The sequence below is a fragment of the Tachypleus tridentatus genome, chromosome 13, assembly GCF_004210375.1.
Source record: "Tachypleus tridentatus isolate NWPU-2018 chromosome 13, ASM421037v1, whole genome shotgun sequence".
Lineage (NCBI taxonomy): Eukaryota > Metazoa > Arthropoda > Merostomata > Xiphosura > Limulidae > Tachypleus > Tachypleus tridentatus.
Genome location: NC_134837.1, coordinates 54147587 through 54162752, shown reverse-complemented (window position 1 = coordinate 54162752; position 15166 = coordinate 54147587). Strand labels below are relative to the sequence as shown.

The 15166-nt window shown below is 33.7% G+C and overlaps 1 protein-coding gene across 10 annotated transcripts in view; it reads left to right on the top strand.

Moving 5' to 3' along the window:
* Positions 1-15166, top strand: part of LOC143241069 (nucleolysin TIAR-like) — a 283540-nt gene that overhangs the window by 251259 nt on the left and 17115 nt on the right. For 6 of the 10 annotated variants that reach the window (XM_076484571.1, XM_076484563.1, XM_076484561.1 and 3 more), the window contains 4 exons: positions 5732-5807; positions 12422-12545; positions 13660-13740; positions 14515-14610. In XM_076484571.1, the coding sequence (XP_076340686.1) occupies positions 5732-5807; positions 12422-12545; positions 13660-13740; positions 14515-14610 (377 nt within the window). The remainder of the gene's footprint in view (positions 1-5731; positions 5808-12421; positions 12546-13659; positions 13741-14514; positions 14611-15166) is intronic. The other 4 variants (XM_076484564.1, XM_076484569.1, XM_076484562.1 and 1 more) reach the window with 2 other exon arrangements.

The window sequence follows — 15166 nt, the reverse complement described above, 5'->3', positions numbered from 1 at the left end:
TGCTGTATGCACCAAAATAACGTAAGTACTGACATCAAAATGTGATGATCTAGCGTTACGGATATACAACTCTTTTTCAAGCTAGATGACGTAACAAAATAAACAATGGCATAGAACTATGAAAATTTAAGGCAATACACAAACCTGTTCAACATGTTCATAATACACCATCTTCTAACTATTATAATCTACCGTAATTAACGTAAAAGCCTTTTCAACCCGTGTGCATGTTTATATATATATACATAAATACACTTAATACTAACAAAGACTTGATATCGGGCTTTAAATTATCATAGTGTGGCGTAAGTGTTTACCTACTGCGTTGAATAAAATTGCGATATTTAGAAACATTTTATATCAAACTGCTATGCAGTTGTATATTTATTTGTAGGTAAAACACTTTTCGTAATTTTGGAGTTTCTGTGGTCCCTCTGAGTTTTCGATCGATACTATGTAATAGAAACGACGTAACTTAATTTAACAATATATAACCAAGGTGATTCCCTTGTAATAGAGGAAATTCTGCTCACTTCTTTACTGGTCATTGTCCAGAACTAGCCTTTGATGTGGTGATTATAGTTATTGGACTATCTCTATAACACAGACATTGCAGTATTTTGGTGTGATGTGTTGCAGACTCTGACAGGAAGCTAATTATGCTACAGGAGAATATCCAGAAGCACCACTTGCTAATATCTAGTGAAACTGAGCAGAGCCTTTAGCGTACCAGACGTAATGGTCGTCGTTCATAGCCTTGTGCATAAACAGCAACGTCTGCAAAAATCGATAGTTGCCCAGTGAAACTCACAACGTATTTAATAGCAAGTTGTTGTTAACTAAACTTCAAAATACTAATCTTTGTATGTGTGATTGTTTGTTTTATCTTATTACAATTACTAATTATAGCGTTGCTCAAAACAATTTTTAAATTAAATCTTTCACTATCAAAACCACTATTTTTTGAACATGTTAGATGAGAATCCAGCCTCAATGAAAAGAATGGAATACATTTTTACGTATTCTCAAGACGGCTGGTATGGGTATTAGCACTTTAATTAAAATCAAGTACAGAACAACGTTTCGACCTCTCTTTGTTAACCTGAAGATGATCTCTTAATCTGAGGGTCGTGGGTTCGATTCCTCCCTCACACCAAACATGCTCACCCGTTCAGCCTTGGGGCCGTTGTAATGTGACGATCAATCCCACTATTCGTTTGTAAAAGAGTAACTCAAGAGGTGACGGTAGGTGGTGATGACTAGATGCCTTTCCTATAGTCTTACACTGCTAAATTAGGGACGGCTAGCGCAGATAGCCCTCGTGTAACTGCGCGAAATTCAAAAACAAACAGAACGCTTAACTAACTAGCCCGTTTGAAACAACTCTCTCCGCCTGACCTAGAATTTGATTGTTAGTGACTTTTTTAGTTAATTAGTTGTACTTCCTCACGAACTTTCCAATAATAGTACTGTTCTTTCTGTTAAATGTTTACTGAAGAAAATAATTCATTAAAAACCGATTGTTTTATATTTGAATAATACAGTTTTTAATACGTCACTGTGGTGTAACAACACTGAATTGTTTCCAGTCAAAAGGCCATGATGAACGCGTTTTTTTTAAGTATAAAGTATATCATTGTATTTGCTGGACCATTTACAGATTAATAGAGCTGACCGAAAGAGAAACTTCTGCAGGGCAAAACCCACTGTAACGTGCGAAGCTTCCGTTGAATATTAAGATGGCACATGTATTTAGAACTAACACTCTACGTAGATTTTGCTTTGCGAGATATTAGTTTTGTTGTTATTGTCTTTAACAATGAATCCATAGATGTGTATAAATGTTATACCGTGGCTAAGAAGTTTACAGATTTCATCCATAAATGTCCAACGTTTTGTAAACGGGATTATTAAAAATAAACATTTCGGTTTTTATGAAATAGGACATATTTGCACAATTGCCCTTAAGAAGTATGTAATACATTTAAACAGTTACCACCCTCTGACCTTTGTTTGAATATGGTCATCTATGAAACCTAAGTAAAGTCAAAGTAATAATAATTTGATAGTGCAAGTTGTGTTTATATTTGGTGCATTGTTTATTTGTGGTCTACATTATTTATTGCGTATAAAACTACGGGAATAGTGACGTAAGATAGAAAATAGAGATCTTGAAATATAACGACTACCCGGCATGGCCAGGTGGGTTAAGGCGTTCGACTCGTAATCTGAGGGTCGCTGGTTCGAATCCCCGTCGCACGCCCTTTCAGCCGTGAGGGCGTTATAATGTGACGCTGAATTTCACTATTCGTTGGTAAAAGAGTAGCTCAAGAGTTGGTAGGGTAGAGATGACCAGCTGCCTTCCCTGTCATTTTACACTGCTAAATTATGGATAACTAGCGCAGATAGCCCTCGTGTAGCTTTGCGCGAAATTCCAAAACAAACAACACATAACAAGTGTAACAAAGATATAGAAATAAGAGCTATTTCTCAGTTGGTGCTTCTTTGTGCTCAGGTTTATAACAGTTTTCGGTGTTATAATATTTCTACTCTCCACTCTCTCTTCTTTTCTTTTTTTTTTTTTGGGGGGGTATTAAATCTTCCTTGATCCTATCGTACATGGTTTTATGTTTCGAATTAATATGTTTTCAGATTTGTTGTTCTTGTTTAGTACTTCGCACAACAAAGGAAATTTGAAAATGCTACTTACTTATACATTTTAGCATCACCAATAATAATCAATATACAGTTCCTCAATATTCTGCTTGTTGATATTTTTTCTTATTCATTCTTTCTCGCGTTGTTCATTAGGAAATATTCGTTAACAATTTCACATGTGATTTGCATGAAGACTCTTTTTAAGTATTAAATAAACACATCAAGTCATTGACTGGTAGTAGAAGTACTAACTGTGACCTAAAGCCCTCCCCTCAAGATGGATTCCTGTATGTAGTGTGGGGACATCCCAGCAGGGAAAGATCTTTATTTTATGTTTACCTGCTCTAACATATGAACTTCCACCGATGTGTTTACCGTTGGAGGAGGATAGGATCTGGTGGTTAAGTGGTGTTCGGAGCACTGCAGCACACCTCTTTGGCCTTGAATTTCCTGTAGACGGGCGGCCCGAGATGGTCTCGCAGGGTCAGTCGTCTGGTCCTGTTGGGATGGGATTAACTATACACCAGTGTTGGACGTTATCAACGGATGTTGTGGACATTGTTTCTGATGCTGATGTTTGGATATAGTGCTCACGATGTCCTGGTGCTCCTGCGTTGCCCTTATTTGGTATTGTAGGGTGTCTCCTTGTGGGATTTCATGATAGGGTAGGAACAGTGGACACTGAATTTTTGTCGTTACCGTACGGATTTCCCAAATCATAGTTGACATAAAATAATAATAAAATACTCATAGGTTACAGACAACGTCTAGAAGACTTTGAATAACAGTCTATTCCCCATTTTGCATCTGTACCTCATTATATCATAATACTTTCTTTGTCTCCCTTTTTATTTAGAAGGGATTAAAAAGGCTTGTTGACTCCTGAACATCAGTGAAAAAGCTATGTTCTTTAGACATTCTGGTGGAAACATCTACACCAACGCACAGTGAACTCCTTCTGAATTTAAAAGCCATTTGGAGATAAACCTATTGACGTTATTCCCCATGCTACTTTGAATTCTTCGTGAGGATTGATCGTTGAGAGGGATTTGAAGGACACCTCTAAGTTATAGAGATTTCTTCAACCAAGGGATTTCTGCAGTGCGGTATATCTCCTCTTGTAAAGAAAGAATTATGCTGTCTATCTCTGTTCTTATTTTGACATTTACTTAGCACGTTGGCCTACCACTTTCAGGGCAGGTAATCTGAACTGTAAGGTACGGCCATATATTCAAAACTGTCTCAGGTGTTTCCAGTGACAACGGTTCGAGTATTTGAAGGCATCTTGTCATGATTCTGTGACGTGTGCTCATTATGGTGGCACAGGCCATGACACCTAAAAGTGTAAACTGGACCTTCACTGTGTTAAATATAGAGGTTCTCACCCCATCTTATTATCGATGTTGCCCTAAGTGGGTGGAGGAGAAAAAGGTATAGTATTTAAAAACGATGAACAACATTTCTTATCAGAAAACCCGAAAGTTGTTGTTCCTGACTCTATCACAGACGTATGCTGCTGCACAACGTTCCACTACTGCGATGAGTGCGCAGACAGCACACTCTGTACCTCTGTCGGACTCACCATGTGAAAAATATTTTGATCTCAATGGATAATCGAGTTGAAAATCAACATCTGCTTCTGTCTCTGGCCCCACCATTCTTTCCAGTGACTCCTCGGGCCAATTTACTTCAGCCCCGAAGTAACGAATGTTCTTTCACGCTCTCAGTTGCTGAAATCTGTCTACTGATAAAAATCCTCCCCATCAGACTCAGAGCAGGATCCATGTAGGTCGACAGCCTTCTAATAAATAAAAATGTCGTGGTTATAAACAGAAGAATTCTCCACCCAATTCTCATCCACCTAGGTAAAAATAACTACTTTGGTACGGTGGAACTTTAGAAGTTGCCTTTCTAATTTGGATGGTGTCAAAGCCTTGACTTATTTTTTTCAACCCATTTTTTTTTCTTTGTCTTTTCTTATTGGAAACATTTTTGATACGTGTCAATGCAGTTACCCGTTAGCCAGTTCTCCTTATTTTGGAATGACAAGTTGTGTGATGGGCGAGTGCATGGATGGGTGGTGCTGCTGGTTGACCAGCTATGCCTACCTTGTCTTTACTACCCCATACATCCTAGGAGTTGTATTCTTCCATGTTTCTTTGGGTCATACCATCACTGTTTGTTCTCTCTAACTGTCTCGTGGGGAGACTTGTGATCAATCAGACCTTGAGGGTCTCATTTAATCTTTCTTTTTAATGTGTTCTAATTGGCATAATCTCCTCTGGGGTGGATGGTGCTGATATTGATGGAAGGAGTCGTTCTATAAAGCGTATTCTCTCAGATCACAGTATTTATTTCTTCAGTAACGGTTCTTACACTTATTTTCATGCAGCTGGTTAGTCCTTTACTGCTGTTGATCTCTCTATACCCTTCCCTTCACTTTTCTTGGCGATTAACAACAAGCCCACAAACATAAGAATATCTCATTCTCGACTGCCTCTCCTTGCGTTTGAAACATTTTACTAAAGCTACGTGTCTTCTACTACGAATCGTTTCTAATGGAACTTCTAATCTGTGCTACGTTTACATCACAAGTTTCCCAGCCTTGCTATATGTATGTACTTACATCAGTAGTGGTTACCCTATGTTCCTCTAGAAAGAGTTCAAGCTCAGAATTTTTAAGCTACGGAATTGTAGTGTTACATTCACAAATGTAACATACCTAGACCTGCTCGACACTTCTTGTAATGTTGCGTTTTATCCACTGTTATAGATATATATTTCTTTGGATCCTAGCTATATTTATGCTAGTTATTACGTATTATGTACATCACATTCTACTTCATACTCCAGCAAGGATGCTATCAATTCAGAAATGTAACTAGACTGATTTAATTAATATAGTGTCATTTTTCAAGTAGTTATTAGCGGATTTTATTTGATTTAAAAGCTGTGACTAAATAGTTCACTGAATAGCAGACCAGTAGGTATAAGTAGTAGGTTTTTTTCATGGCATTATTCCATCTTTTTAGAGTTCTTTAATTTAAGACTTTTTCGTTCTTTATTGATTTAGAGATTGTCGTGTGGTTAGAGATCCCCAAACGCTGAAGTCAAAAGGTTACGGGTTTGTGTCTTTCGTGAAGAAAGCGGTAAGTATCAACAGCACTTTACAGTAGCGCCATCTTTTTCTCTAGTATACAATTGAAATATAGAGAGATCGTAGTATTTACAAGCCACCAGTATCTGATTTCTCATGAATAAATGGAAAACAAAACTTGATGTGTTTTGAGCGGGTCTGATATTTTCACTTATGTATGTTACTATTGTCTCTTCTGCATGAGAATACAATAAGTTTACTCTGCTGATATTCAACATTAAACCAATAATTATATGAATAACTCACAAGATGTATACTTGTTTAAACAATCCATTGTCATAACTGTAGTTGACAGTTATGTGTTTTCATAGAAAATTAATAAAAAATAAACTTAATAAATGTAAATGCTCTAATTTGAAATTTAAAATCATAAAACAGAAATATTAGAAATATTTTAAATCCTACAAAAGAACTATGTTGCTATTTTAAATGTTACCACGTTACTCAAGATTGATGCTGCAAACACTAATAGATATAAATTAAGCTCTGAGATTTTAAAAATGTTTATTCATAGTGTATTAATTTTAACTGTAAAAGGATGACATTATACAAGTTTCTGCCTGAAGTGAGAACTATTCTAGAATGTAGCAAATATTAAAGACGTTTTTGGTTAGACATATCAAACAGTGATACACAATACTTGATGTAGAAAAATGTTGCATGTTTGTATGATGTACAAGTATTTTGTGATGTATGCTGGGATAATAGTAAAAGTTTCTATAAAAATGGTTGCCTTATTCATATTACATATGATATAAGCATTACATTGTATATTATTACACTTTGTTTATTAATGTATAAATCTTTTACATTATATAACTAATGTAGAATGTGTAAAGGCAAACATGAAAGTAACTTTACATCAGTTATATAGATTTCTTTAATTTCAGATAAAGATTGTAAAACTGTGTATATAATAGTAATTTGTTTGTTTCTCTAACTGCAGACAGAAGGTATGATCTACTCAGTTTGTAAAACTTTGTATGGAAATGCAACATGAGAATGCCACAATAATAATAGGTACAGCTAGGGTACAATCACAACAAAATATTTTTTTTAATTATGACAAGTTGTTATTTAGCATTTCTGTAAGAAAACTAATTATGAGAATATCTAGTGTTGGAGTTCATTTTCTTAAACATGCTGTATGACTTGAAACTGAACTTTAAATGATAATGTAAGCACGTTTACTTCTAAGATGCATGCTGTTATGATACATTCATTGAAAGTACTTTAATTTTATCTAACACAGTGGTGCACAAACTTTTTGAGTTAGGAGCCACAAAAACTTCTCGTAACCGTTGGGGGTCACAAAAAAGTGAAGATTAAAATCGTCCCACAGTTGTTTCACACAAGATGAACATCACATTTAAGAACACACAAATAACGATTATATTAAAGAGTTTGCACATTATTCTAAGAAATGTTATGACATGTCAACTGTCACAAAGTCAGTGCGATGGATGGTGCTGCATGTCATCTACGAGCTTAGAAATGTCCGGCTTGATGTTTGACGTTGAAAGATGCAAGACTGCTTCCAGATGATCATCAGTCAGCTGATTGCGAGTGTTGTTTTTGTTCAGTTTCATATACGAGAAACCTTTTCGCAGCAGTATGTGCTGCCAAACATGCTGGCATAGACAAGTGCGTTCGTTCTCTTTCAGATTAGCAAATGTGTCAAGCAACGTTTTGTGTAAGTCAAGCAAACTGTTTTCTCGGTAAATAGCACGCAGCTCATCAGATGCCTGGAGATCAGTAAGTTCGAGCTGATATTCTGCTAACAAGTCATCCACTGATACACTGAACGGATCAGCAAAAAGTTTCATCAACAATCTGCATTGGTCAAAGTCATGAAACCGTGAGTTGAAGGATTGAATCAAGGTATCTTGCTTCCCAACATAAACTTGTGTGTCAATGTCGGGATTCTTCTGTAGCTGTGACTGAAAAGTGAGAAAGTGCACAAAGTTGCCTGATGCTGCTTGCTGCCGGAACAACTGCAACTTTGTTCTGAAAGTTGAGACGTGATTTGCAAGCTGACTTTTGCCTTGCAACTTCAAATTCAGATCATTTAAGTGTTGTGTCATGTTGACCAGAAAGGTCAAATCAGCTTGCCGTGCTGGATCAGTCATGGAAATCACTTATGTTTTTTTGTTCTTGCTTCTGAGGAATTTATCACCTCATCAATCAACTCCCAGAATCTTCTGAGCATATTCCCTTGACTCAGCCAGTGTACTTCACAGTGATACACAAGGTCACCATAGTCTGAATCAATTTCTTCAAGAAGACTTCGAAACTGACGGTGATTGAGTCCTCGTGATTTGATAAACTTAATGGTTTTCGTCACTAATACCATCAGTGCCTTAAAACCAAGTTCTTTACTGTACAGGTTCTGTTGGTGAATAATACAGTGCAACTTCACCAACTGTCTGTTCGGCTTTCCTTGATGCTTCATCAATAGTGCTACCAGCCCGCTACATTTTCTGGTCATGGCTGGTGCTCCATCAATTGTCACACTTACCAGTTTCGTGAAATCCAATGAAACACTACTACACAGTCGTACTGTCTCCTCGAATAGAGCAGACCCAGTTGTCTGACCCTTCATGGAACCCATGCCGATTAGTTCCTCTGTGATATCAAACGATGACGACACAACACGAACAAAAACTAGTAGCTGTGCTGTTGAACTGATGTCATTCGACTCGTCTGCTGCCAAAGAGAAGTAGACAAAGTTGGCTACTTTATTTGTAAGCTACCTTGTCACGTCTGCTGAGAGGTGTGAAATTCTTCATTGAACTGTCATACGATTCAAAGCCACCGTCTGTAGCTTGCGAACTGCTTTCGGACACAACTTTTCCGATGCAGTAATCATACATTGCTTGACAAAATTACCGTCAGTGAATGGTCGGCCAGATTTCGCTATCATCAACGAAATATCGTAACTGACCTCACATGCTGCACCTAAATCTGATGACTGCTTTGAGAAAACGTTCTGCTGGTGATTCATCGACTGCCGCAGAGATTCAATTCGAGTTGTTAGTTCATCACCGACAACGTAGTGGAAATCTTTATGCTTCGACTCATAATGATGCTTTATATTGGATACCTTCACCACTGCTACTGTCGAATGACACAGCAGACAAATCACGTTCTTCTGTTGTTGAACAAAACAGTATTGCGCAGTCCAATCATCATGAAACTGCCGGTTTTCGTCGTCAAATTTTCTTTTACGATTAACTGCCATTTTTGTTACGAAATAATATCAAAATAGGGCTTCTAAGTAAATCTCGAAGAACAATTGGAACGCATGAGATTTCTAATTACGGAAATATTACGTCATTGCGCCAATGATTAAATGCCTATGCATTAACGAGATTTGCTTATTAAATTTTTTATTGCTCGACACAAATATGGAACCATCCAGTATCTAATCTAATGCATATTCTTCTATAGCGCTTAATCTTTGCGCAGGCGCGAACTCTCTATGTTTGACTTTCCCGTCAAACTCGTCGCGGGCCTGACTTTGTACAACACTGATCTATCAGAATAATAAGTCTTATTATTAAATGATCTAATTTTTCTGTGTTGAAAGTATTCTCTATACTTTGTTATTGCCAGTCATCTATTCTCCAGGTGCATATGTGTGTGTGTGTATCTTATAATTTCCATTATCACAATACTGAATTGAAAAGTGTGGGATTTCATTAGTACTGACTTCCAAATGCATAGTTCAACAATAATGCTTTTGCCTGTGTTTGGAGAAGGTTTATGGCATGTCAAATTAGCATACTGGTGTGCGTGTGTGTTTATTCCTAGCAGTCTGCACATAAAAAAAATGTTTTTTCAGCTGTTGCATCAGCAGATAATTTGCTAAGAGAGATCAGGCAGAATTAGAAACTATTAATAATAGACATCATCATTATCTAATAGGTGTTACAATAAATGATATCCTCCTCATAAAGGTTGCATAAAGTTGTTAGAATTAGAACATTAATAGTAGACATCATCATTATCTAATAGGTGTTACAATAAATGATATCCTCCTCAATAAATGAGAATTATATTAATAATAGACATCATCATTATCTAATAGGTGTTACAATAAATGATATCCTCCTCATAAAGGTTGCATAAAGTTGTTAGAATTAGAAACTATTAATAGTAGACATCATCATTATCTAATAAGTGTTACAATAAATGATATCCTCCTCATAAAGGTTGCATAAAGTTGTTAGAATTAGAAACTATTAATAGTAGACATCATCATTATCTAATAAGTGTTACAATAAATGATATCCTCCTCATAAAGGTTGCATAAACTTTTCATGTTAATATATATGTATGTATGTGTGTATGTATATATAGAAAATTAATACTCAACAGTCAAGTGAAAGCAAACAAAAATACTACTTTCAAAACAGCAAATCCTTACATCTGACTAATGGTATTTTCTAATAAAAAAAAACAAGTCCAAACAAAAGTAGAAAAATGCTACACATATCAAAAGGATCCCCACTGTACAGGCTATAATGTGGGATATAAAATGTACCCTAGGTTTTGGAAGTGATTGATGAAGTACACCATCTATTGGTAGTAATCTCCATTTGACAGTTTCACATGAAAAAATTCATAAATAATAATAGAATAATCAAAATAAATAGAAATTAAGAGAGCAAGATGTGGGTGCTCAAACCCACAATGTTCCACATCTATATCACCCTTCACTCTCTGTAGACAATTATGGAAAGGTAACTGCTCATGAAAGTAAAGAAGAAAATAAAAAAAAAGCAAGAAAAACATCTAATTATAGTAAGATACTACCACTTGGTAGTAAGGCACTAATAAGTAACCCAGTAGACAAATTATACTAGTATAGATGATCTCAACCAATTACCTAAACTAATATAACTATCATCTACCACCCATTAAGTTTACTCTAACTAACAAATTTCAGGCTCTAAATAATCCTTTATATGTGATAAGGTGCTCATCTATATAAAAGTAGAGTTAAGTTGTTTAAATGACCTTATTAGCAACTAAAAATATGTGTAAAAAATTCAGTCAAATTTCCTTAATTTTTACTTCTTATGTAATTATTTAATACATTCTTATATTTAGCACAGAATATTTTAACAATTTCATTTATAGTTTCTTTATATTAAATCCATTAAATATTAATTTTTGCAACAATATTTCAACAGTAAGAATAAAATATTGTAATTTATTACAAATAATATCCTGTACTAGTATAATTTGTCTACTGGGCTACTAATTAGTGCCTCACCATCATAGTAGGGGCTGGGATGCCAACTTGAGGAGGTACGTTTATTTAACTTACTTACCCCAAGTGGTACTAACTTGTTACTTATTTTTCTTTATTATTATTATTTCTTTTTTTCTACTCTGGAGAGCAGTCACCTTCCCACAGCTGCCTGCTGGCCATTAAAGGTGTTATAGATGTGAAATTGTGGACTTGCTCTCCCAATTTCTGTTTACTTTAATTATTCTTCATGTGAAACTGTGACTAGCGAGTGGAGGTTAAGACTGACAGATGGTGTATCCCCATCTCAGTGTGGGTCCTACTTTTGTAATAACCTGCAAAACCTAAGGTACATTTTATATATCCCACATTATAGTCAGTGCCTAGCTGTATTTTTTATTTTTGTTTGGGCTTTTTTCTTTCGCTATAAATATATATATATTGTTACATATTATAATTTATTTTGTACAAGTCTCCGATTTATTGTATTATGTACTTTATGTATTACTATTTCAAATAACCAGAAATGTTGATTTGGATCTAGTAATTAATTACCTGCTAATATGTATCAAATTTATGTTATCTGCCAATAAGATTGATACACACAATTTCCTTTTTTTTAACACAGATATATTTAATATACAAACATAAAAATAATGCAGTTTATTTATGATAACAGTTGTTACTAATAGTTATTACAAATTATTGTTTATATACAACAGTTTTACAAACTTACAGACATTACTGTATCTTATATCCACTCCAGAATTGAATATTTTCATTGACGATCCAAGTCCACAATGAGTAAATTAATCCTAAGTTGATATTATCACACCTTTTTGATATTTAATGTCCTCGTAGAAATATCGATTTCCAAAATATTTCACTGAAGTTGAACGATGTGTAATATTCGACTCTATAAACATTATTATTCAAATTATTTACTTTTTCAATTTATATGCATTAATCATAATTATAGTTATATAGGCCTATAGCACATTGACAGTAAATGTTCAATAATAATACTGTTCGTCTCTTGACACATTAATTTTTATGTACCAATCAATTTGTAGAACTTTCAACAATGATCAAGCATGTTGTCATGAATAAATATTTTTGATTCTTACTTTCAAAAATTCTCTACAAGTTTTATGAACAGGAGGGACTTGCACAATACACAGTCAAGAATATATGTCACATGCAGAAAGAAAACTATAATGAAGTGTAGGTACTAAAATAAATGTATAACAGTAAATCTGTTACAATATATATTTAGGAAAAAACAATTCTTTTACAAATAGTTTATTGTTTTTTTAATAAAAGTTTGCATCCTTTTAATAACTTTTTAGGATGCAGAAAATGCAATAACTCAAATGAATGGGCAATGGCTGGGGACAAGAACTATCAGGACAAATTGGGCTACCCGAAAACCTGCCAATAACAGGCCAAATGAGGGTAGGCATTATCTTGCCGGTAGGAACATTGACAATTTAGACCTTTTTTTGTTTAATAAGTGTATGATAACCACTGTTTTTATACTTATTAGTACTAAAGTTATAATAATTAAAGTATAATCAAGCATTTTTTAATAATACATCATTGTGAGTAAAGTGTTAATTCAATGAATAAAATCAATCTTTCTTAGAATTGAAAATTTATAAGGACTTATCTCTCTGTTTAAGTACATGTTATAATAATCACTTTGTTCAATACATAAAGGAAGCTGTTGGTGTATTCCTACCTTACTGTATGGGTCTTACTTTTGCAAACATTTTTGCACCTCTTGCCAAAAAAATTTAATATTATAAATTGCCATACTTTTTTGTTTTATGTTTCAGACACTATAAATGAGCAAGTGTATGTTTGGATGTTTTACATGAATATATTTAAAAAGAATTATTTGATGTCAGTTTCTTTTTTCCAAATATTTATTTATTGTTTGTTGTACCTCCAGGTATTTTGTGGAATGTTTTTATGTAAATATGTCTTAATGGGATACTGTTTTTTGAAGGATAGTAAGTTTTACTGATTACTATTATTAACTGATGTTCAAAGAGCATTTATTGAACAGTGACATACTGTATCTTTATCTAAGTAGCACCAGAATTAGAAAACTCAAAGTAGATAGATAATATAAAGTTAAACATGAGGATGTTAGGTAGTAGGGTAAGAGTGGGGCTTTAAATATATGATAATCTTCTACATATAATTTTTAGCAAATGATGTTTGTAGGTCTTTTTTAAAAGAATTAATGAGACCAAAATGATGATAATTAGCTTACTAATCATGTTCTTATTTCCTGAATTATATCAGTAGAGTAGTTATTTAAAAGATTAAATAGGTGTGAAAAATTAATAATCTTTGAATCATTACTTGACCAGTGGCATTTCTCCTTTTAAACTATAAAATTACTTTCATTAGTGTTTTATTTTATAACTTTATCAAAGGTTTTATAAATTAATGAAACAAAAGCTAAGTTCATTATGAGATCAAAGGTTCCTAATTTTCTTAAATGTATAGCTATATAAAATTTTTCAGTTACTCCTAAGGAAGACATAAGAAACTAAAATGTTTAGCTTTTATTTAGATACTGAGCACATGAAAATAACTTTTCACCATGTCAAGGGACTGTGCAAAATTGTTAGAAGAAGAAAAAATGGGGTGAAGGGTGAATTTGATGTTCCATTTTTCTTTTAATATAAATTTGACATTTAGCAACAGAACAATTTTAATCAGAGATGCATTTTTGGTAAAGAAAAATGTAAATATACAGCTCTATGTGTTTAATTGTGCTTTAATGTTTTCTGATGCTTTTCTTATAAATACTGTTTTCTGTTAAACAAGTGAACAAATAATACTTAATATGGTTGTTAAATAATTTTACTTTTATAGGTAGTATTGAAATAATAAGCTTGAATAATAAAATTTCATATTTATAAGTGCTGATAATTATAATCAACCTCAGAAATGTTTAGTGAAACAATGATTCATAATCATCTATTGTAAGACTTCAAAAATTGTTTCAAAGAGACTTAAAAGCTTTAAGTGCTTTCTTTTTTCTTTAATTTCAGAAATAGTAGAGAATTTTGCAAGTTAATGAATTCAGATCATTATGATGTGTACATTGATATGCATCTATTTTGTAGTTTTCATAGTAGAAAAACTGGAAAGAGTTAAAGTATATATGTTGTAACCAACAAGTATAAATCATAATCAGGATAGAACTTTACATATTAAATATCAATCATCATTATACTGTATCAAAGATGTACTTAAAATGTTTCTTACATACAAAATATCATCAAACTTTAAACAAAGAATATAGCAGTTGAACATAATGTTACTACACTGGGATAAGATTCAGAAATGATTTACTAACACTTGTCCTACCGTATGTAGGTAAATATATTCTCAGTTCAATTGTATGATATTTCCTTCTCAGCAAACTCTAAGCCTCTCACCTTTGATGAAGTTTATAACCAGTCCAGCCCTAACAACTGTACAGTCTATTGTGGAGGCATCAACCAAGGACTTTCTGGTCAGTTGGTGAAGCTTAAACCAGTCTACTCTAACTGTCAGAAACAGGGGATTAATTTATAGTTCTCAGAACAAGTCAGTAAAGACCTAATAAGTAGTGAATCAATTAATATTTGGGGGATTTCATAATCAGAAGAAAACACTTCAAGCAAGATTTTACAGTGAAGATTGCAATGGACAAATATTATATTTCAGTTATAGACAAAACAAATTGAGAAAAGATTAATAAAACTGAAACATTCTGTTTGAGATTGGAGGCACTAAATATTTGATAATTTAGCCAGTAAAGCAACAGTTGACAAAGTTAATCGAAACTGTCTATGGTTGGTGGACCATATATGACTAAAAGAAGCCAAACTAACTTCACAAGTTAGTATTGTTAGTAGAATATACTTATAACTTGATTATACAGACACAGTAATTCAGTGGGTATTCATCACAGTTAGGGTATTTTTGATTATACAGAGTAATTTACTGATTAACATGACAATTCAGTACCTTATGTTAACGTTTTATACTTCAATCAAAATAGTGATTAATGTGACTGTTTAGTACGG